The sequence below is a fragment of the Macrobrachium rosenbergii genome, chromosome 47 (assembly GCF_040412425.1).
Source record: "Macrobrachium rosenbergii isolate ZJJX-2024 chromosome 47, ASM4041242v1, whole genome shotgun sequence".
Taxonomy (NCBI): domain Eukaryota; kingdom Metazoa; phylum Arthropoda; class Malacostraca; order Decapoda; family Palaemonidae; genus Macrobrachium; species Macrobrachium rosenbergii.
In genome coordinates, this window is record NC_089787.1 from 38,353,093 (window position 1) to 38,378,684 (window position 25,592).

Genomic DNA, 25,592 nt, shown 5'->3' on the forward strand with positions numbered 1-25,592 from the left:
ACTGATTAAGTTATCATCCTGGTTGCCATTATGTCCTGTGAAAGACTGTTCCTCAACTTCTAGTTCATACGTTAATGCCAGTTGGTAAAAATCTACATGGAATTCTTTAGCTACAGAATGAAGAGAAATTACTTTCAGCTTTCAACACATTACTTCTTGAATAAAAATACTCATAAATTCAGCAGTATATCTCTTTTGGAGAAGTTTTGTCATTAAAGGCATGGACTCTGATTTTAAAAGAATATTTATTCTTACTACCTGGTCGTTCCTTTTATGCGAGACCTTTCTTACATGCTGTTTTCATTCTTCATACTACTAAAACTACTGTAGTCAAGAGCATATTTGACAAATTCTAGTAAAGAGGCATGGCCACACAAGTTAAACATTTAATCTAACCATACTAGGTAGAGACATTATCTCTATCCCAGCCCCTACTCTTACATCTAAAGTCTTTTGGTAGCTGAATATATTCAATACCAAAGGTAAGTTGCATAATCCTCTTTCCCTTTGACCTAGTTGATGATTAGTGTGTGTCCAGTTAATCAGCTTTACATCTGAGATTCATTAAATTGGGTTACTACCCTATAAACAACTGAGCCTTAAATTGTTCCCGTATTCCTGTACAAAGAATTCATTAGCAATGCCAAAAGCCTTAGGGTGTGGAAAATAAAATTTAAATTGTAAAGTTAGTTCAGAACATCTTAGGAGGACGTCCCAGCAATTCCTTTTTGTACCAGCTTCCTGTGTATGCCATCTTTTATAAGATATTCAAGACCAAACTCATAAAAATGATTAATTTTACAATATAGGACTAAAACTGATCGCTACCAAACTGCACTACAAATACTGTAATATTGTACTTTGGTTAACATCAAGTTGGATGTTTTGGAAGTCCCTCACTTTCCTGTGAACATTTATATATAATGTGGTACAATATATCCGATTAATTCTTATCTCTGATGGCAACTGAATAAAAGTAATAAAACATCATATATTACTGTTTAGAATTTTTATTATTTTGATAAAATGCATTATTCTAAGGCAATTGGAATTTATAATTTGTGTAAAAAGAAACCAAAATCTTTCTGACAACTGGAGAATAAACTCCTTTTTCTTTATCAAAAGATTAAGCTTTGTTTGACTGCAACCATTCATGCATAGAACATTCTTTGGCATAATACAATACCACTTCAAAAATTACATTTTTATGATAAAATGAAGTTTCATTATACTTACCAAAACACTGTAACTTAAAGGCTTTTACAGTGTTTTGGTAGGGCATTATAATGAAAATGACATTTTTATGATAAAATGAAGTTTCATTATACTTACCAAAACACTGTAAAAGCCTTTAAGTTAAAGTGTTTTGGTAAGTATAATGAAACATATTGCTGGCTTTAGACAGTAAATTCAGTCTAACATACTTGTATATCTTTACTTGCCCTCTCATTGCTTTTGTACTGAAACATACTACAGTACTGTATACTGATTGAAGTGCTTGAGTATTACATCAAAAGTGTTACTTTTTGTTGACCTAAACAAATATTAAGAGGATATGAATATCCATAAAGGAAACTATATTTTTATGGAACTTCATAAATGACTTGAAGCAATGTACAAAATGCTGTGTATCATACACAACAGCTTGAGATTCTCTTCTTATATAAGTTTTTTATATTTTTCCATGACCAAAGTCTTTAATAAATCAAACCTTCACTCACATATAAATCTTAACATTCCAACTAGACCTAAACCTTTTGGGAATTCAAAACTTTTTTTTTTTTGGCAGTTACAGAAAATTCTTCGTTTTCCTGTTTAAACCTGATAGTATCACCCTGAAATTAAACATGCAATGAACTTAAAAAGATCTGGAAACATTTCTACTCTGCTTTAAAATTTCCAATTCATATTCTTAGACTAGTGGCTTGATTCTCTTTAAGTTCAACTTGCATGTCAAGTCAGAATATTTATAAAATATGTTATTGAACAAATAACAAATAAGCTCATGGTCTTTTTCTGACTTAAAGACACATATAAAGGTAATTATCTAAAGTCAAGGTATTAGGAATATTTATGTCAAGAGGTACATATAATTTTATGTCACTAACACACTCACAACCTCAAAAACAATTTTTCTTGAGTAACAGAACATTAACTGTATAAAAAAATCAACAACATTACCAACAGATTAAACCTAATCACAACCTATGAATGGAAAGATCTCTACCTTGCCGAAGATTTCTTAACGGCTCCTGCAGACTTAGTTTCTTTGGCATCAACTTCATCATCATCAGCTGAATCTTCAAAGAATGGGTTCAAATTTTTTGGCTGGACAGGTTTATCACTAGAGGCTAGTGATTTACTATCCTCTCCATTTTCACTAAGTTCGGGCTTGGGTGAAGGATTACTTTCAGCTTGAGGTAAAGAAACGTTCTTGTCTTCTGGCCTATGTGTTGTGTTGCTAAATTTGTCTGCAACATGTGCTGGTAGCCAATCATAATATGGATTAAAAGGAGGTGAATCAGGGGCATCTGAAGTCTTTGATAGATGGCTAGCTAAAAGACTTGGACTAGAGGATGAAGTGTCAGGATGAAAGTTACTGTCGTTAAAGCTGGAGTTTTCACCTACATTAAGAGGAGGGTATCTTACGCTATGATCCGTGACTGATCCGTCACCTAAATTAGGGACACTTTGGAAATGGGTTGTGCGTGGATCATGATGAAATTCTGGTCCCTTGTGAGGTTGAGGGACAGAAGGATGATGATTATCCTTTGGCTGAGGAAGTTCAGGATAGACACGACTTTGTGGACTAACAGGCAATGGAGAATTAATGGTTGAAGAAGAAATACTTGGAGCAGTAGGTCGATTATCTAACCCATGACGGCCAGGAGACGATATTCCCCCTTCAACATGACCAGGAAGATGAGGATAACCATTAACTGATGGTAAAGAAACTTGAGGAGCTGATGGATGATCTACAGAATTGTTGATATTTGAAGGTATGTTATTCACATTCCCATTGTGCCCATTCTGTCTTGAGTTTGACAAATCATTCAAGTGTTCCAAAGATGGAGTATATGGGGGTGGAGGGTCTTCTGGCAGAGGGAGCTTTGTGGGAACAACAGGGGGACAGTAACTTCTTATTTTTTCCTTTGTGTCTTGTACATATTTCCTAGCAATATCTGACCCTGCAATAAATTAAACCATTAAATTAATAACATACATTAAATTATCTCTAGTCTATACACAGTACATATAATACTATTCGGTATTTTTTTTAGCAGAAAATTTAGCAAGAAAAAAGTATGGCAACAGAAGGGACAGTCTGCACTGGAAGGTAGACCCTAACCTTAACTTGTGTAAATCTCTCATCACTGCATTACCTTTATCTATAAAAACATTGTTTTCATATTCACTAATCTCTTCCCAGAAATTACAATATACAGTTCTTGATAAATTACTTATTACCTCCGATAGGGCGGTTATGTTTTTGGTTAGGTTAGACTACTTGTTTGTTTGTTGGCATGAATATGAAAAAAGTTACTTATGGAATTTTATATTCCATATTATGTTCACCTAACAAGATTATTATCTGCTTTTAAGTTTATACATTTGTTTTATCACTGAATTTCTTCTATGTCCTACGCTAGTTTGACTTCTTATAAAGAAAAAAGTACAGGATCCTCATTAGATACTGTATGTGAAAAAAAATAACCAACAGAGTACATGCATTTTACCTTCCAGGATGGGAGAAAAAAACACAATGTAAGTACAGTGGCTTCAATGTCTTAAAAAAATATAACTTCATATCCGTACAGACTTGGGATCATTTTCAATGTACCCATATGACTAATAAAGAGCAATCCTGTAATTCAGAAGCAAGAATACCTATATACTGACTTCCTCCTTAAATCGTCACTCCCCTAACATAACCCATAAACATTTTTTAAAGATAGATATAATTTCATGCATATATTACTATATTTATATTCAGAAAACCATTTTCTTGAATTACTGTGCTTCAATTATGTCTTCTCTGACCACAATAATATATGATAATTTCTTAAATTATCTTAATAAAACAAACTCTCATTCACCCATGATTGGATTAGCTTTTTTGCTGTTTTATCCAGAGCTTTATAAATTATTTAAAAATATAATATAGAGTTTATAATGAGGCAGTGAAGGAAACCTTGCTTTTCAATGGCGATGGCCATAAGCAGTGGTTTAACCTAAAGTTACCAGTCTTTGAAGTTGATTCTAGCATATCCTCCCTTGATGGAGCAGATGAGGCTGCTGTATATTACCTTAAATAGATAGGAAAACTTTTGAGTCAAGGCTTGGTCAGCTAACAGCATGGTAAGTCCTTGGTGTTGCCTCAGTCATGTTTTCCAAAGCTTAAGTTGCATTCACTGACTTCCAGATCTATAGAAGTCAAACCTTTGCTTCTAGGGCTTGCCAGTTATGGCAGCATGGACTCTAGTGGGATCTTTCTATTTTTTTTTTTTAAGAATAATGATTTCATTGCTCCTCAGATTACAGTGCTACTATTTTAAGAAAGTCAGAAGGATTTGCAAGTTTCCCTTCTGTTTGGAGGAAGGGAAACATTGCTGCATTACTTGAGGGATAAGTCCATCCTCATGCTCCTCAGAATATAGGCCAATTTCAATTGCCTGTTTTATCTAAGGTTTTTGAGATGCTGCTCTCTAAGCATTTTTGTAGGTCTGTCGAAGATAATACCCTGCCACCAGCATTAAAGTTTGGGTTTGGAAAAGGCCTTCGTACTTGTGACGCACTCTTGTCAATATCTACCATCTTGCAGTGCTGTTAATGAGGGTGCAGAGGCATACATGTATTAAGTATATATGGAGATAATTCTCAACAAACCAACACTTGTTGTATTCTGTTACCTTGCAACTGGGGGTGTGTTATTCAGTTACCTTGCAAGTGGGGGGTTATGTGTGTTTATTCAGTGTCTTGAGTTCAGTCACTTTTGAGATTCAGCTTTGTTCGTCCGGTTGGAAACCAGGGAGATTCCGTTCATGAGATTGCAAGTGAGATTCAGTGATTGTTCGAACGATGAACCGGAAAATTATTCACAGGGTGCTTAGATACAGCCTTACATGGTGATGATGGAAATTTCCATCAAGTCATGGACTTTTAGGTCTGGATATAATCGGTTTCGTGGGCATGAAGCTGAAATATACATGCATATGTTTGTTACGAAATCACTAAGGTGTGAGGGCTCTGGTAACAGGCCTTTCATTCCTTTGTAAGAATCATAAGTGCCTGGACATGTTTTGGAACACTAGGGAATTGAAATTCCCTCTGCAGAATGTAAGAGTTGAGCTTTAACCTTACTAACCTTTACAAGGGCTACAATAATTATTTAGTGATTGTTCTTTTCGACATTATTCAACATTTTACCTCATGCGTTTTGGTACGTTTATAAACTGGGGCCCAACAGAGATGGTTCCGTTCTTCCCAAGGAATGTTTTTGTGGACCCATGGTTTTTTGGAAAAGATGTGCTCCTGGTCAAGCAAGCATTTAAAATAGCCGATGGGAAAAGTGGTTGTTTTAAGGAACAGTGACAGACATGAGTCTGAAAGTTATGTGTAACATGCTCCCATGAAATGCAAGGTAGCTTAGAGACATGGTGGGAGACAGGAAATAATCCCCACATATCACAAGTGACTTGCAATCATTTTTTCTCTTTATTTTGGGGTAATGCTCCATGGGTTTAGTATCTACCTTCCTTACTTCATTTTGCATGATTTGTTATCAAGCTTACTTAATAAACTATTTTGTAGCTTAGGATTTGATTTGCACACCTTCGACAGAATAGGCTAATGAGAGAGAGAGAGAGAGAGAGAGAGAGAGAGAGAGAGAGAGAAACTCTGCTGCTGGTGACGAGATATCAACCAGACTCTAGGTAAGGCTCTATACCCCAGTGGGCCGGTTTGACACATGACTGGTTTAGATTTTTTACATGACTGTTTTGTATTTACCTACAGCCTAAGATTAGGGAAGAATCTTTTAATAATATTTTTAAATTATCAATAGGCAGAGTCCAAAGGGTCTGTTTTGATGGCCAGTATAGTAGGTTTACTGATGTTATTTCTGGTGTTCCTCAATTGTATTCTTAGGCCTTTGCTATTTATTATCAATACTGGTTACATGTAACAAGGACTGGAGAACAAACTGAATTCATATGCCGAAGATGCTAATCTGCTAGCTGCTGTTCCTTCTCCAAACCTTGGGTATTTAGTTGCATAACCTTGAACAGAGATCTGGCACATATTCATGAATGGAGTAGGCTTTGGGGCATATCTTAATTCTTCCAAAACGCGTATGATAATCAATCAATCCAGAACACGTCTGCCTTTGCATCCTGATTCACATTTCAATGGTATGGTAAGGTTTTAAACATCAGTGACACTTTAAGTAGTGCTTCCTCTGTTTCTCAAACATTTGGTATCAAACATTTGGTATCTTGTTGAAATATTTTTTAATGTTTGATGAAGAAGCTATACATCTAAGTGTTTCAACTCTTTTGTTCTCCCCTGTTTGAAGTAATGTGAACCATTGTGGTCTTTGGGTGTTGACTCTCATCTCAAAAACTTTAATACAGTTAAGTCATCAGTCAAGTGTATTTTGCCAACTTAATATTGACTTGTGGCACAGATGTGAGTTCATTATGCTTGTTGCATAAAATGTACTACAGGTACAATGAAACACATCCTCTGTATTCTTCTCCTTCTGACCTGGGAGTCTCAGCTTGCAAAACTAGGCAGGCTACTGTTGCAAACAGCATCATCATCTGGTATCACATTTAATACTACTAAGCTTGCTAGGAGTTTTGTCTTGGCTACTACTGAAATGTGGAGTAGTTTGCCTAAAGCAGTTGTAGATTCTACTGATCTGTGTCTCTTTTTATCAAGTGCCTAATGCTTAGGAAAAAATAAATGTCACAAACTGACAGCTTATTTTGGGATACATTGGCCAACTTCTGACATCATCCACAGCACTGCAGTTTCATTTCATGTTGTTTACTACGCTATGAGCAGGTGAATGGGTTTAGGTTTTGTTGTTTTATAGTCTTTGTAGTACATCAAGTAGCAGATTTTTTCTAATAAATATTTTTTATAGACAAAATTAATGACAATATTTTCCCAAAATTCTTTAAACACAATCAACTGGAATGTCACAGTTCAATAATAACTGTTTTCTGTGATTTGAATAATTTTCTGAAATTATTTTCTGCTAATTCATTATATTTAATTTTATTTATTCATTTTGACTTCTTTATAATACAAGTAGTCCTTTACATATAAACTTTCAAACATACAAACTTCTGTGCTTGTACAATATGTGGAACATAAACTTCATTTCATGTATTTAATTGCCACTTTTTAATGGAGATTGAATATTTTTGTTATTATAAACTTTACTTTTTGTATAAAGACCCAAGTGTCTTGACAGGAGGCTTTATTACTGAACAGTAATATATGCCAAAGGCTAACTACAACGCTGGATGCCTAGGCTAACTTTGTTGGACTTAAAATCACATTAAACCTACAAATGAGCTCTTGGAATTGAACTTGGTTGTATGAAGAGAATTACCTGTAATTTGATTATAAAATGAGTGACGCGTCATACTAAACAATTCATTAATTCAATGTAAAATAAAAATCACCAGTCTTTCCAATAACAAGGCATTGTTCCCTGTAATGGAATCAATGCAAACCATTCTTTAAAAGATCCATCAACAATATCTAATAGTCAAACAACGAACTGTAATATTATAAAACTGAGAGAAAAAACATGACTATGAGTAAACATGAGCCTATTTTGAAGTGCCCCAGTGCCTAAGTGCTCTGCATTTGATGATAGACTATGTGCAAATATTTGCTGCTGAAAATACAATCATCAAACCTGTCATTTTAAAATATGTGACCATTTCCGGAGAAATCTTCCCAGCCCGAGAAGAACCCTAAAAGAGTTCACAGGTCTGATTAACCAAATCATTTATAACTAACTCAGGAGAAATCTGTCATGAATTATCATGTTTCTTCATATAACACTAGGGAGTCTCAGCCAACAACAAGAATTATGATGTAAATTTCTTTAGTACTTACACAAATATTCCCCCCTTGGGTCAAAAATTTCACTGGCATTTCAATTACCATCATCAATGCTAAGGCTACCCAGAAAGTCTCCTAGGATTTTTCAAATAGAGGCAATTATTGGAGTGGCAAAATTAGTGTAGTTCACTTATGCTGAGGTTTCAGCTCTGACATAAGTTGTTAGCATAACTGGGTAGATGCTTTCTTTAGCAAGCCTAACAAACTTTGTTTGGATGAATTTACGGTTGTATTATGTCCTGCTTTAAGCTTGGTTCTACCTTTAAGAATAAAGCAATACGTACGCATGTTGAATAAGCATATGGTTGCATGTGGGGTTCCCATAATGTATGTTGAATAAGCATATGGTTACATAAGAGATTCCCATAAGGGTCTTAAAGGTCAACTTCTGCTGAATAACATTTCCAACAGCCCAGCAATGGCTGGGTCCCAAGGTTGCCAGAGTAAAGAGGTCTAACCTGTACAATAATTTAAATAAATATTTCTCCAATAACTATGGGTGACTCCTCAGACACTGTCCATCATTGATAAATCAATCAACAAAATGAAGGTACAATCATGGAAAATATTTAGGGAAATTACTTATCTCTGACTAAGACTTATGAACAATATTTCTCATTTTTACATCAATCCCATATTTCCTGAAAGCTATATAATTAATAAAGAGAGAGAGAGAGAGAGAGAGAGAGAGAGAGAGAGAGAGAGAGAGAGAGAGAGAGAGAGAGAGAGAGATAAAAACTAAGGATATACATACCAAACATTCAATACAATACTTGATTCAACAAGTGAACAAGTACAAAAACTTCACAAACAGATAATGGTATCAAAATAACAGTAATGATAATAATATACAAAAACAGAAAACAATAACATGAAACTCACTTTTTGTCATCTACTTTACATCTCCCTCACCACTTCACCCAACACACTGGAAGCAGAGAGGGAAGGACCCCTCCCATTTCTTTCCACCCTCAAGCCCCAAACTAAGAACACCTAGCATAAAATATTCCTAAGAAGTAAGCACAAAAAAGAAGGGGGAAAAGCTGGGAAAAACATATTTGGTAAAAGAAAATAACTGGAAATGAAAAATAGAAAGAAATATTAATTGAAAACAAACGATAAATGAAAATATAGATTGGGACTGATGAACTTTCTGCCATTTGGTGCTTATATAAAAGTATGAAATAAATGTAACTTTCAAAATTCAATCTTTCTCACTAACTTTGGTGTCATTATTGAAGGCTTAGTCCAGCCACTTTCTATCGTTTTGCAAGTACTTTTATTTCTTAAATCAAGCTAAGGTAATGTGTGTGTATGTTGACTGAGACTGAAAAAGTTAAGTATACCTTAGTTTTACCAGACCACTGAGCTGATTAACAGCTCTCCTAGGGCTGGCCCGAAGGATTAGACTTATTTTACATGGCTAAGAACCAATTGGTTACTTAGCAATGGGACCTACAGCTTATTGTGGAATCTGAACCACATTATAGCGAGAAATGAATTTCTATCACCAGAAATAAATTCTTCTAACTCTTCATCAGCCGGCCGGGGAATTGAACTCCGGCCCATCAAGTGACAGTCCGAAGCTCTAATGACTCACCCAACGAAGGGCTCTGGCTGAGACTGATGGTATTTAGGACAATCTCTCTCTCACTTTTTCTTTTTTAATTTGTGAAGTTATGGAATGAAAACAAATTTTTAAAAATTATTTCATCGCTCTTTCTTGAAAAGGATGTTGTTTGGGTCTTACTCTGATTTGGAAACTCATTCATGGTTACTGAACTGCAATAATACATACTGTACAGTATATTGTAAGTGTGTACAGTATAAATAATACATACAGTATATTGTAGGAGTGTGTACAGTATAAAAAGGACCTACATTAAACTGTTTTACTAATAAGGTTTTGAGGTGATTTAAAATAAATTTTTGGTTACCCACAGGGTTTAAAGATAAATTATTATTGATAATCAGGGCCTTATTATTATAATCACCAGGTGCACTTTTAGAATTCAACCTCCCAATATTATATGATGATTTTCCATGTCCAGCTATTCTTTGTCAGCAGAATAGAGAGACAGTTTCAATTCATAACAGTTTTGAGACAAAATTTAATAACCTTCATCACTCCAAGCCTCAAATTCACCTTCAAAAATTCTCCCATGATTACTCTTACCTATTTAGAGCCACTCAGTACTAATCTAATTTTCTATTGTACAGAACTAATTATAAGAATGCAACTAAGAAAGCATGTAATAAGAGTATGAGCATAATTTATGAAAAAGAGGAAAAATACTGTACCTGTGTATTTAACGTCATGAAGATCTTTATCACGAACCTCTGGTAACTCAGAAGTAACATTATGGTGAGCAGTAAATATCGTCAAAGACTTCTGTGCCAATTCCTGGTAAGCATTTCCAAGAAGTAAGAGACCTTCTTTTATTCTAATCATTTTCAAAGCTTCATTTTCTCCTACTCGCTCCACCACTGAAATATTGAAGGGTTTTATAAACATACATGTGAAAAGATTCATCATTAACCAGTATGGGTGATGTGTTGTTTAATGTCAAGTCCATTCATCCCAAAACTCTAATCAACATAACTTTAAACTATCTGTTACAAAATCATCATGGTAAGTTGTGTTCCTAACATTTATACCACCTGTGACAAACTTTAAAATCATGATCTTTACTTTCTTGCCTATACAGTATTCCCTCTCAACTATAAGTGGTACTTGGGTAATAATTTATAGGTTTGCACTTTTGGTAAGGAGACATCTCAAACTTGCATCAATTAAAACAAAATCTTGCTGTAATGGACTGTGCTATATAATGAACAGTATAATCAGGCAAACAGCATATGCAAGTTCATATGTGAAAGCAGGGAGTAGACCCCATTAAGGAGATAATAGGGTCTTCTTACTCCTATTTTCTGTGGTCTTTTATAGGAGCCTATTATTTTAACCATATTCTATAGCTATATTATTATTTTGTACCACTGTACTCTTCAATTTGCAATAAAAGACACATCCAAATGAGACTATTTTCTTTTTTTCATTTTTATCTAATAATACTATCACCTTACCTCTTCCTAAGGATCAAGGACTGTTAACAAAATCTTTAGAAGGATTTCCTTGGTATGTCACATGGGTACCAATGGTAGTTTATGTGGATCCAAACATGGCCTTGCACTAATTTTGAAATTATGATATCTACAAGTTGATGAAGAATGATGCTTCATGGCATGAAATTATAATACCATATTTCATTGAATGTGAAACTAGTTATAAAAACCTCTTGCTGATTTCTAATAGGTTTTCAATATTTTCAAGAGTTAATTTTGACTGACCTAAGTAAACTGCTATATGTTAACCACATCCTGAAGAAGATTTTGATGATCTTTTACTAGCAACGCAACAGAAATACACAAATGGTTTAACACAAGTAAAGGTATGAGAAGCAGAAGAGATGGAAGACCCACAGAGAACTGGAATTATCAAATATGCCCTGCTGTTATTCAAATCACAAGATTCAAATACTGAGCAGTCTACACAGGGACCAACTGCTGTTCATGTTACTTTTGCTTGCTGTTGCATATTTACTAGATTGCAGAATGCAACTCAAACTTTGCTTCAATGTAACTCTAGATATTAGTGATCATAAGTTCCAAACCTAAATTACTGTGGAGGAAATCCATAACAACCCTGTACCTTCTGCTTTCTTTACCACCTTCTAACCATTCAATATCCTTTCAGAAACTTTCCCCACCTTAAACTTATGTTAGTCCCAGTACACCAAATCTGTCAACTTGTTATACAAATAATTATACTGAATTATTTATTTTAATGTTTCACTTGAAGTATTTCTTTTTTGTATGAGAATGGCTTTACACTTTTAAACAAAATTTTGTAGTTTGGCTATATCAAATGCAGTAAGCCACAATGTTGCACAGTTGAACCAAGCCAGTTGGGGGTTTCGACACAAACAAATCATGAACATCTGCTGAACAACCTGTTTATAAATATGGGTACTTGTTGAATCCAATATACGATCACAAAGAAACAATGGCATACAATGAAAAATCAGATTGCTAAATTTAGACATTGCTATACCTAAAAACAAAAAGGAAATGCATTCGAACAAAAGGAGAAATTCTCTCAACACAACAGTGGAAAAAAACAACCTAGAGAGAGAAGGCAAATGAGCAATTTAAAGAGAATGAGATCTTGTGAGGTTAAGTGGTTTTAAAGAGGGAATCACTATCCACATTGAGGGTGCTCATGGGAATTCTCAATGGGCCTCCCTGGCTGGTGGCTCATACTATCATAACAATTCTAGGATACTTTTTATGATTTCTCCAAAGCAAATTTGAAAATTAATATCTTACCAAATGTGAAAATTAATTTTTTTTTGTGGCCTTTTTATATCTTGTGAAAGTTTCTAGCATGCATTAGCAGTCTGGAACAACAGCCCAATACATATTAGAGTAATACACAATAGTTTATTGCGCCCTGAAAATTCAGTCATGACAAAATATGTTTTGCGCTAACACAAGCATCCCTGAAATTAGTATACTGTAAACATAACATACTTACATTCTAAATGAGCCAGATCTCTTGCTCTCTCAGCCTGGTTTAATCTCTCTTTTAGTAACCTCACTTCATCAACTGGTGCCTTATGAAAAAAAAAAGCAGAATCATTTCAATCTGTAAGATTTAAAGCATCTTTCTATAAATGATAAAATACTGAGTAACATACAGTAAATCTACACAAATATGATTACAAATAATAAGGGAACTGCAATAAGAGTTTGCAAGGGTTACTGCTGATCATGTTTCTCATGCAGATAGCCTCAATAAAAAGGAAAAGCCACTATTCAAATGTAAAGTACATAGATAACAATACTGTTCTCTACATGAATCCCAAATTATCTTATAAGGGTTGTTTTGGGCCTCAAACTAAAAAATGAGTTAATAGCAGAGGAGATAGTATTCCTGTTCAATACAGTGCCTATTTCATCAAAATATAAGCCTACCATGCTCCTGGTTCAAGCTTCCCTTAATCAACAGTCCAAATGGATTTTTGTGTGTTTTGGTTTTTTTCATCTATTTATCTGTCATCAGCTAGAAAAACATGTGCATCAGTACCATCTGGCTGGAAATTTAATCATGGACATGTCACTTTACCTTCATAGAGGCTATCAACTTCTGAGTCATCTTGAAAGAAAATCAGGGCAATCATTAGGATAAATCTAAAATCACCTATAAGAGTAACACCTTATTGAGCTTAACCTAAGACTCTGTTTACAGCTACTCTCAGTATCCACATGCCATGCTGTACTTCAGCCTTCTATGTCATAATATAAAAAACTGAAAAAGTTCAGTATTTACAATTTCAAAAAATAAATAAATAAATAACTAAAAATGCTAAACCTTACCTTTTTACTGACTTTAGTGTACTCTTTCCGTAGCTTCGTCTCGCGCTGCTCTCTAGCAACCAGTGTCTCACGAGCCTGAGTGACATGCTTTTCCCCTTCCAGAATGAGCTCATACATTGACTTATATTCCTTTAATTTATCTGGATATAAAAATAGGTGAGTACAGTAATAATAATAGTAATAAATCTTTCCATTAGCATCAAATTTATGTACTCCACTAATATTGAAAAATTTCTTTCTCCACCAAAATCACAGTATTTTAATGAGTTACCAAATGATAAGCAGTATACTTGCTATCTTTTTCCCAAATGAAATATGACTAATAAGTCTTAAAACTGAATATTTTTAATACAAATAATAGTACCCAATGCTTGCCAGGGATGAACAATTAGATCCATATTTAACATCAAAAGGCTACCTAATTTACTTCTCAAAATTTGGTGTATTGGCAACAATGTATAACATTTTGGAATCTATTTTCCTCTGGTTTTACAGAACAGGAAACAGACAGTGTGAAAAAAGAGAAATGTGGAAATTTCCTATACAGTAATTGAAAATATAGAGCACATATTCTCTGTATACCTCCTATTTTATGAAAACAAACACTATGACATTTTTAAACAAATATCTTAATGCCTTACAAAATTTACAAAACAACAATTTAAAATGTCACTGTTAATGATGTTAATCATTCAAAATAAATATATTTACATTTCATGTACCCTTTGTGGTAGTTGAGAAAGTGAATGAAATTTTCAAGAGTAAGTGGGAAGATTAAACACTATCACTTGTTCCTCTCTTTTGAAATCTTAGTTTATATGCATCATCACCTCAACACAATGAGGCATTAAGGGCATCTGTGAAATCCCTCCCACTCATGTCTTCTTGTGCTTTCACTTCCAAAAATCTCCAGCCATCTTTCTCAGAGTTCTCATTCAAGTAGGTATCTTCCAACTCTTCTGGTGCCCACAAGAACCAAGTTGACTACCATGTACTTTTATCTTAATATACAAGTAGAACACACTGTATTAGAGTTTGTATACTGCACTGGAAATTTATCCCAGTATGTTAGTAAATTATATGATGTAAATGTACAGTATACCAGTGCATTTGGACATGTAGTGTTGAAAATGTATATACTACAGCATTAATATACAGTATTAGGGATAGTATTCTCTGCTGGTACTGTTTGTACATTGCCTTGGAGTATAATACAGTAATGCAATACACAGTACTGCACATGGAAAACATAAACTTGAAAACACCTACATAATTTACATCTTAAACTTGCCTGCAAACTCTCGCTGTGCTTCAGTCCAAATAAGTGCTAATTCTGCTAAATAACCAAATGTCTCTCCAATTGCCCTGTTTTCATGGGTACATGCCCACTTTAATATATCTTCTGAGGTTTGAGCCTGAGCATGGACAAATGCTTTATAACTTGTTCTTACTTCCCCAAGCTGAGAAATAATCATCTGAAGGTCTCCATGACCACTAGAGAGAGACTTTAGACGGACGCCAGATCTGTTGGAAAAAATTGAAGGGTAAAAAATCAGATGCTTCCATGAGATTATTAAATAAATTCTACTAAACAAACTTCCATTGATTGGACTTGTCTTGTTTTGCTAATATTTATAAGTATCATGAATAGATTAACAGTTCATTAAGGGAACAAAGTTGTACTGCAGTGAAATAAAAAAAAAATATCAAAAAAGAACAATCAAACAGAGAGAGAGAGAGAGAGAGAGAGAGAGAGAGAGAGAGAGAAGAAGCAAGCTCTAGCTAAAAATGATATTTTTATGATAAAATAAGGTTTTATGTCTACTGTACTTACATAGCTACTAGCTTCTACCACAGCAGCCTAAAAAAAAATTCAAATTTCATGGTGGCGCTACGACTTTGTGTAAGTGACAAGGCCCCGCCCACATTCGGGACTGATAGGTACAACTCAGCAGAGAGCTTCAATTCATTTGAGGCCTCGCATCCATTTGAGGGGAGGAGGGGGGGCTCTGATTATGTAATTACTTGGTAAGTTTATATAAAACCTTATTTTATCATAAAAATATCATTTTTATACATGTCACTTACCAAGTAATTACATAGCTGATTCCACATTGAAAGGAAATATTCTACTCCAAAACATTAATAAAAGTAATGACTTTGAAATAGATAGATTGCTAGTACTGGTACAATGCTTATTGTTCCTCATCTGTTAAGAGAACTGTTGCAGGTGGGTACTGCCTCTAGTTGGTGCTCATCTTAACCTGTAGAGGGCGTGGCAGTATGGCCAAGAATCACCACTACTTCAGTGGGTACTTTGCAGCAATGGCAGTTCACTGATGGTTGTCAAAGATTAAAATGGGTACCTTTTGCCCTGGGTGTAGACTAGAATCAAAATACAACACTGTCACCTAAACTGGAATAAAAACCACCACCCCAACTCATCTTAATGTAGTGTACAGGGTTTCCTTTGACTCAACACCTTTCATGGCAAGTAATTACATAGCTGATTCCACACTGAAAGGACATATTCTACTCCAAAACATGAATAAAAGTAATGACTTTGAAATAGATAGGCTGCTAGCACTGGTACAATACTTGTTGTTCCTTATCTGTTAGGAGAGTTACTGCAGGTGGGTGCTGCCCCTAGGTGCTCATGAATTGACTAGAATAAAAAATACAACACTGTCACTTACACTGGAATAAAAACCACCACCCTAAGCATTAAAAACTGGAGGGTACTCCTGCCACGATGTAGTGTATCCCCAGGGTTCCCTCAGACTCAACGCCTTTCATCAAGGAGGGAGGAAAGAAGAGGGACAGAAGGCACCCTATGCTTCCTTTCCCAACAACATGCCAGCCACGGATAATTTTCGAACACAGTTTCTACATCTTTAAGGTAATGTGAAGCAAATACCGACCTACGCTTACAAAATGTTGACTGCAGAATAGCCTCCAGAGACATGTTATGCCGAAAAGCTAGAGAAGTTGTGACGGCCCAAACCTCATAAGCCTTTGCCTTAAAGGAAGGTAAGACGTCCTCTTGAACCTGAGAATATGCCTCAGTAATCAAACTTCTCAGAACAAAGGAAAGAGCATTCTTCGACAGGGAATGTAAAGATTCCTCACAGAGCACCAGAGATTGTCTGAAGGTCCTCTGATCCCTTCTGTCCATTAACAGTTGAAGCAGATCTGCACACCATTCCTTTCTGGGCCAGAATGGATCAACTAGGGTCATTGAGACATTCTGGTGAGATGAAAACTTGTTGAGTACCTCCCTGATCAACCTGAATGGCAGAAACGCGTAGACGTCCAGGCCCATCCAGTTCAAAAGCATGGCATCTGTCGCCCATGCAAGGGTCCAGGACTGGGGTGCAAAAGAGAGGCAGACGGTGGTTTCTTGACATCGTGAAGAGGTCCACTGCTGGTTTGCCCCATAGTTTCCAAAGATTGTTACATACGAGGGAGTCCAGGGTCCACTATGTCGGCAGGACTTAACTGCAACAGCTCAACACATCTGCTAGGATGTTCATTCTCCCCTGAATGAAGCGGGTGATAATCTTCACCTGGTTCTGCTCTGCCCACAGAAGATCTTTCGCTGTCTCGTAGACAGTGAAGGAGTGAGTGGCCCCTTGTTTGCAGAAAAGAGCTGTAGTGTTGTCAGCATAAACTGCTACTACCTTGCCAGAAAAGAGTGGAAAGAAGGCCTGGAGGCCCAGGGGAATAGCATTCAGTTCCTTGATATTGATGTGGAGAGCTCTCTGATCTACTGACCACATCCCTGAGACATTCCAGCTCCCTAACAGGGCTCCCCAACCTAGATCTGAAGAGTCGTAATAAAAGTCTAGGTCAGGGTTCAAGGGCAGAAGAGACTTCCCTTCTCGAAGTCTTTATATGGACAATCACCAACGAAGGTCCTCCTTGATCTCTGAAGATTTGGGAAGATGAAGGAGTCTGGCTCCTGTTCACTTTCAGGTAAAACTGAAGCAGCCTCATGTGAAGCCTGCTCAACTTCACGAAAGGTTCAACGGATGCCAAAGTTCCCAGCAGAACCCATCCACTGAACTGCTGAGCAAATTCTGAGAGATAGGCACTCCTGGGCAGTCTGGAGACAAGAGCCGATCCTTTTGGGAGAGAGAAAAACCCAAAAAGTCCTTTTGGGGGAGAGAAAAACCCAAAAAGTTACTGAGTCCAGAATCATCTCTAAATAAGGCATCATCTGTATCAGAATTGATTGAGATTTCTGGAAGTTGACTGAAATGCCCAACTCCTGCATCAGGCGAAGAGTCTTCTTTAAGTCCTATGTGCACTTCTCCAAAGGGGAGCAGAGCAGCCAGTCATCGAGATAGAGGTATATATTTATGTCAAGAAGATGAAGCCATTTTCCAAGAGGTGTGAGGATCCGTGTGAATGCTTGTGGGGCTGTGGACAGGCCAAAGCACAAGGTTCAAAACTGGAGAACCTTGCCCCGAAAGACAAATCGCAGGAACTTTCTGGAATCTGGATGTATTGGGACATGGAAATAAGTGTCCTGCATATCCAGGGTGACCCTCCAGTTGCCCTGATGGAGAGAGGACATGACAGTGGTTGGTCTCCATGTGAAGCTTGGTTTTCAGCACAAACAGATTAAGGGCGCTGACATCCAGAACTGGTCTCCAGCCCCTCGATGACTTGGGGACCATGAAGAGATGGTTGTAAAATCCTTCCAAGTTGTGATCCAAAACCTCTTCTACTGCTCCTCTGCGAATAAGGAACTCAACTTCTTGAGACTGGGCAACAAACTTCTTGGAGTCTGCCAAGTATGCTATCAAGATGATCGCTGACTTGGATAAGGGAGGCTTCTCTCTGAAAGGGATGGAATAGCCTTCCCTCAACACTTGGAATACCCAAGATTCTGCCGCCTCTGCAGCTCCATTCCTCCCAAAAGAGGTGCAGCCTGGCCCCTACTGGGGCACAAAGGACTAGACTTTCATTTCTTAATGGTTGGTTTGAAAGATGAATTCTTGATGGATCTAGATGGGGGACGCAGATTGGCTTGAGGTCTAGACCTTCCTCCTCGGAAGGGCTGAGGTTGCAGAGGCGAGAAAGACTTGGTCGCTACAGTGGGAGCTTCTTTCAGGTGCTTAGTAGACTGTGCCATAAGATCGGTAGTGGATTTCTTCTGTAAATCCGACAGAACTTCCTTAATGGTGTCTTAGGGGAAAAGACAGGATTTGTCCAAAGGAGAAAACAAGAGGGCTGACTTCTGCATTGTGGTAACTCCGTTCGTGGCAAAGGAGCACCACAGCTCTCGTTTCTTCAAGATTCCCATTGAAAAAAGGGAGGCAAGCTCAAAAGAACCATCTCTGACTGCCTTGTCAGTACAAGACAATACCCCCAACCAGTTGTAAGCAAAATCTTCTGCTAAGACTGGACAATCCTCAATTTTCCTTGCCAAAGTCCCCACAGTCCAGTCGAGGAAGCTAAAAATTTCCAGAATCTTGAAAAGATTCCCAATGAGATGATCAAGTTCAGGCAAAGAAAATGAAATATTAGCTAAGGCAAACGTGGAACGATGAGTTGCATCAACCAAACCAGAGAAGTCCCCTTGGGAGGAGGCAGAAACTCCCAAGGAGGAAGTTTCTCCAATTGAGTAAAAACGATACCTCCTCTTAAGAGGCTTAGAAGGAGGGAAAGCAAAGGTAGCCTTACCTTGCTCCCTCTTCATGGCCAGCCACTCGTCTACTTCCCGAAAGGACTTTGTTCGAGGAAGAGGAAAGAACTAACTTTGGGAGGCACATGCTGTCAGATGTCCGTTCCCTCATGAGGAAGGTCGAGGCTGGGGAATTAGGAGCGGCAGGCTCGTAAAAATCTGGGAAATTACCCAGAAAAAACCTCAGTAAGGAAGAATAGGCTAAAGCAGGAGAGGTCTCTTGTTCAGCGCCTTCATCGTCAGAAAAGACAGGACAAAGACATGGCCTTACTTTTAGAGACTGCTGTCTTCTTCTACAAAAACCTCATGAACTCCTCAAGTTGACCCTTAATCAGGGGTCAAGAAGTCTTCCTGAGCTGATGGGGGTGGAAGAAGTGCTGAGTGCTCTACAGCTGGTGCCAAGCGCCCAGAAATTGGCACCGAGCAGTCAGGTGCAGAAGTCTGAGGAGGCCAAGCTGGCGCCAAGCTTTCTGGAGGGAGGCTCACAGATAAGAGAAGGCTTAGCAGCAGTTGACGTGTGCTTACTTGGAGCATCTTGGCACTTGGAAACCAAACCAGGGTACTCGAGACACAGAGAGGCTCTGGACCATCCCACAAATGCTGAAGATGAGGAGAAGAAGTGGCAGAAGGCAGAACAGCAAAACTACAGGAGGGCTAATACTGGCCTCCTTGTACCTCTTGACAGGAGGTGGGGAGCTGTCTGCATTGACAGAGTGCCTTTTCAAAGGCCAAGAGGCAGAAGCACGACGCCACTGATGCTTTCTGTCAGGAGAGGAGCTATCCAAATCAGACAACAGCTGATTCCCACCAAAAGAGATGCCTTTCTAGTGGTTCTGTCAAGCATGGGAACAACATTTTGTCACTGAAAACCCCGCCAGCCGACACTTGGACACTCCGGTAAACACTGGCGGAGGAGCTTATATCACAAGATCTCTGAAGAGGGTACCAACTCCAACATGCACAACACTCTGTTACGACCAAAACTGGAAGATGCTTTTATCAAAATCTCTGAAGCTTCAAGACATTATAGTGTTAAAAAACTCAAGCTTCTTATTGGAGACTGGGAACCAGGATTGGTATGGGAATCTGGGGTAAAGGAGTAAGAGGGCTAAGGATGGGAGACATAACAGGAATATGAGGAGAAGAAACAGAGCTATCTTCTACCACACTAGATAAAGAGGAGCTTCCAAACTAGCCCTACTTTCTGCTCCGAGAACTGCCTTCATTTTCCTATCTCTGTCAAGTTTGTCCAGATGGGACTTCAATGCCTTCCAATTATTAATCTTCCCAATCATGACATTCCGGACAAGTAAACTCTTTACTCCACTCCTGCCCCCTACATTTGACACACTTATTGTAAGAATCATATGTCACTTTCATTAATATAGTTTTGCAACCCTCAATGCAATAACGAATGCTTAAAGAGCTGGAGCCTTGACATATTGAACTAAATTGAGCAATAAATTCAATCACAGCTAACAAGATAACTAATCTTTAATGCCACCACAAAAAGTGAATACTTCACCAAAATACAAGAACAAATATCCAAAAAGATGAAGCAATGACTGCACAAAACCATCGATGTTAGTCGGGAACCAGCAGAAAATGAATTGAAGCTCTCTGCTGAGTTGTACCCATCAGTCCCAAATGTGGGTGGGCCCTTGTCGCCTACAAAAGATCCACTGTGAAAAATGTGGACACAAACTCTAGTAATTCACTTATATAAAACTGATGTTTCACATTATAATGACAAACTCTGCTGCCAACGAAGTAGGGGTCATTATGGTTATAAAGTTGTAACATAAAATAAATCAACACTGAGAGGGCAAGTTTCAATAACAAATATAAAATAAATTGATGTGCATATGATGTTTTCGTTGTAACTGAGGCATCTGGACTCTGATGTAATGATTAAGTATAGAAATGTATATCTTTGACAGGATTAAAATTTTAGCACAGTATTGAAAATATACAGCGAGAGAGAGAGAGAGAGAGAGAGAGAGAGAGAGAGAGAGAGAGAGAGAGCTGGAGAGAAAAATAAGTGATGTTTTGAGTGTGTGTGAAAAATAAGTGAAGTTTGGGTGCCCAATTTATCACTCACTCCCACAACTCACACAAATATATTATAAATTCAAGGCTACTAAAGACATTTTATAAAATACACAGCAAAATTGTTTTGTGATACACAAAAATGTAAACATTTTTATATACCACGCCCCTTAAATATTGCTTTGACTGTCATGAAATAACTAAAATAGCCATATACTAAATATGAAAAATCAATAGCAGTAAACTATATATAAGGCACATCTCAATATGAATCACAGTTTGTTTTATAACTGTAAGACTTGCAATATCTTCACTCATTTAAATTTTGCTCAACTGTGCAGTCATCACCGATGATATTCCTGTATTTTATTGATAAAGTAGACTAACACATGTATTTTATGCATTTATAGCCTATTAAACAATTTTCTAATTTTCTTTATGCATCTAGCCCACTGGAGTCGGCTGCAAGTTTACACAGATGGCCATAAAACTCCAATATAATATATGAAAAAAAAAACATGAATAATCAAATCCATGAATTTCAAGGGGCAACTGTGCATACAAAACTGACTGGTGCTTTGTATCAAAGCTTGAATTAAAATCATTCACACTAACTAGTGGTTTTGAGCCTTAGTGTTACACAAAATCAAATAGCCACTACAGGCATTCACCGAATAAATGCAAATTAAAATACAACCCTCTTGCATACAATGAAAATGAGAACAAAACATGGCACACATTAAAACAGTTGTTAAAATTATCCTTGAGAAATTCCTCAGTTGAATTCAAGAATGCAAAACTTTGCCATCCTTCATAACTTTACATTACAAATGCAAGAAAAGGCACTCAACTGACATCAGACAACTAAAATCAAGATTAACTTTATTCTTATAAGAAACTGTCTTCTCCACAAGCTGCACCATACAATTCAAAGATATCAGCTAAGATATATATGTGATGGTTTTCAGTGTCAGGTATCGAATACTTGTACAGGTATTGAATAAAACTATTTGTAAATTTGTCCGAGCATCATCAGTACATAGTGTAGAGTAGATATACTGTGATATACTGTATACTAACTACTGTATCTATTTCCATTTCTGTCAAATTTCTTACTTCAGCCTTATCACTCTAATTTTCCTTATATTATTATCATTGTTATTACCCAAGGTACAACTGCAGAATACAGTTCAACTATAAATCTAAAATCAGATACGGCTGGCCTAAAGAACATCTTAGAATTGAGTAAAAATATATAGTTTCAAAAGTTACATCTTGAATCTTTAACGACTAGAATGATATTTTAAATATTCAGAAAAACAATCTGATAGGATTTGCACAAAGGGTTTGTCATTCATCACTGCCTGATAAATTCAGAAATTGGATAATGGGGTATCCATCAAAAGAATTAGGTGTCTAATGAGTGTATTGAGGAAAAAATAATATACAGTATATTCTTCTTAATATAATTAACTTTGAATCTTATAATTTGCACTTAATTCATTATTCTAATTTTCGATCTTAATCATCAATGAAGAGTCTGTCATTTCATTATTACCTTTAATATTTATGTATCTTTCCTCTTTATGGGATAAGAAATGTAATTAGTTCTCCATTCTTCATATCATTTACTTTACATCTTATAATTTGCACTTCATTCATTATTCTAATTTCCAATTAAATCCATCAGTGAATAAAGCTTGCAATTTCATCATCTTTAATATTTATATATGTGTCAATTTTCCCCTTTAGTTAGCCTATGCACTTTACTTGCCATTTCTACTGGTTTTGACCTGCTACTGCACTTCCACTTTTCTTACTGATTGCTCCTCTTCCTTTCACACCACAGGAATCTTCAGCCTTTTGGATATCATTCTACTTCCAGCCTCTGAAAACATCTTGCAGAAACATATGTAATATGAGCTATTCAGCCCATTCCTGCCAAAAATCTCAGCTCCTCCATTTTTTTTTTTTAAATGTCCATGTCTCCTCTGAGCAGTGAGAAAGGCACTGTAAAGTACACACATCACAGAGATTTTCTGTTTCCAAAAAGAATATTCTTATTTACAAATGCACTAGTAATTCCCTTCCACTTAATCCTGGCATCATCTGATGACTGTGAACATCAGGTGATATTCACCACTACAATTCCCTCAAAATATCCAAACAGCTCTTTCCCAATTGGAACCTTTCCTCTGGATTTCAGCACTATATTACAGATAAGAAGGGAGTAAATGATACATACTTAACTTATATTCTAACAATATGCATGGTAATTAAATAATATATAAAAATTTAATTATGGAATCTCACACCATGCAACATCTGATTGACTGAAACTTAACCCAACCAAAATTTGGTATTTACCCAGAGTGAGTATATATTATATGGTCTGCACTCTGCTTTCCACTCATTCCCTCTGGTCCCTTCCCTCTTACCTATTATACCTCTTTAACTCTATTTGGCTACAATTTTCAACTCTCATGCAGGAACAAATCCTAAATGTTTACCCTAACTATCTGGAAATCTAACTCAAGTGTCTGTAAAATATTCTGCAATAAGGTGCCTTATACTGTGTCAGTAAGAGTGCTAAGGGTTCTTTTCTTTTATTAAATTCCAACTGTCTAATTTTCACATCACCTAAATCTTACATTTCAAAGTTCAACTGAGTCATCAAATCAACTGGTCACCTGATTAAACTATTGTACTTCACAATAATAATTTGTATTCAAGGTCTAGAGCTTTATCTCATAGTTACTGTGTTGTTTGCTGAATAACTGGTATAAACCAGAGAATTGCTTCTGTTTCTTTCTCATTATCATTACTTTTGCTTTCTTAAGCTAGCCTCACACCCACATACGTTCTTCCTTAAACTCTTATTAGGCTGCTTAAATCTTCTTTACTCAAGACAAACTGTAAGTTACAATTAGGCTAAGGGTCAGCATAAAAAAGTGGTGTAGTGACTGTATGGGTTACGGCACAGTAGCATGATTTGTTATTAGACTAGGGTTATAAAATGTAATAGACTACATCAACTACATACACATATTATGCCTAGCCTGGCTTGAATACCTATTCCTATAAATAAGACAGTGCCCACGAACACCCTATATAAGGCCAACCATATATACAATAAAAGGTGATAAGCTGTACAATACATTCATATATATATATATATATATATATATATATATATATATATATATATATATATATATATATATATATATATATATATATATATATATATATATATGGGAAAAACGGGCTACATGTCTAATGGAGTACACTATCTTAGTTACCACTGGAAGAATTCCAATCCTATGATTCTGGTTTCAATAACAAACAACGATGCTGAAACTCATATTGATCACCACCGGACGTGAGGTACGCCAGTGTTTAGTTTACAAACAAAACCAACTAACCTGCGAATTGCTTTCGAAGCTTTATCCATTATCTTCGGACGGAACAAAGAACACTGGCTAAACCAAGGATGCCCGTCTCTTCCGTCTTCTAAAACGGGACGAGGGTCGTCACGCCCCTTTGTTTACACCGACAGTTTGGAGGTTTGTTTAGAGAGCGCAGCACACGTGCTCAACATGTAACAGAAAACGTTTCCCGTTTTCCTGCGCGGCAAACATTGTTACGCTGTCGTGCTTTCAGTGTAAAAATAGGCTGAAAACTGATGTTCAGTTTTAAAATCTAGCTGAAAAGCATTTCAGACAACCAAAATACTTTGATTTAATACAATTCATGATTGTGCTTGTCCTATGAATGGCCGAATGAATGCATGCACGATGCACTGTGACGGGTGAACAAAGAACACAGCTCGAGGGATTTCGGCAAGGAATAATGTACCTCGAAATAGAGAATCTGCGAGCCTTCATAGATAGCTTCAGCGATTTGCCTCGTTCTACACGAAGAACACTTTGCTATTGGAACTTGGGATTTACTTGTTACGGATTAGCCGAGATAAATGTTAAAACAAGGGTTGTATGTGTCTGGCATCAACCTAATTAAAGGGGGCGGAGCTGCTTGAACCCCCGCCCTCCAGGATAATCGAGTCATGATTATAAATAGGTCTCTCTCTCATTACTTGAAAAATATGGAAATGAAGTGCTGTTTTTTTAAAACATATTATATTATATATTATAGCTACTAGTTATTCCTACTCATATGCTTTCTCAAAACAAATATATTCGTGCAAGTCTCACTGAGACGTCTTAATATGTCAGCGTAAGCTCTTACTAGACGCAACTCGTCTCGACAA

At 36.7% G+C, this 25,592-nt stretch overlaps 1 protein-coding gene across 2 annotated transcripts; it reads right to left on the reverse strand.

Annotated features, from left to right (window-relative positions):
• Positions 1-992: 992 nt before the first annotated feature.
• On the reverse strand, positions 993-25,321 carry LOC136830782 (uncharacterized). Of its 2 annotated transcripts, none has more exons than XM_067090695.1 (6): positions 24,748-25,321; positions 14,873-15,105; positions 13,582-13,721; positions 12,740-12,818; positions 10,447-10,632; positions 993-3,188 (listed from the first exon to the last, which is right to left on the reverse strand). In XM_067090695.1, exons 1-6 carry the CDS (start codon positions 24,774-24,776, stop codon positions 2,224-2,226), a joined length of 1,632 nt encoding a protein of 543 aa, XP_066946796.1. In that variant the 5' UTR covers positions 24,777-25,321; the 3' UTR covers positions 993-2,223. The 2 variants fall into 2 exon arrangements, with proteins under 2 accessions (XP_066946796.1, XP_066946798.1); XM_067090697.1 differs by lacking the exon at positions 24,748-25,321 and adding an exon at positions 24,625-24,720.
• Positions 25,322-25,592: the final 271 nt, after the last annotated feature.

Bases quoted from the DNA above. Each gene is read 5' to 3' on its own strand.
- LOC136830782 (XM_067090695.1), bottom strand. From the start codon at position 24,776: ATGGATAAAGCTTCGAAAGCAATTCGCAG. The intron at 15,106-24,747 runs GTTAGTTGGTTT...TTTTTCCAACAG, and splicing joins GCTTCGAAAGCAATTCGCAG to ATCTGGCGTCCGTCTAAAGT. The intron at 13,722-14,872 runs GCAAGTTTAAGA...TTTTATATCCAG, and splicing joins AGCACAGCGAGAGTTTGCAG to ATAAATTAAAGGAATATAAG.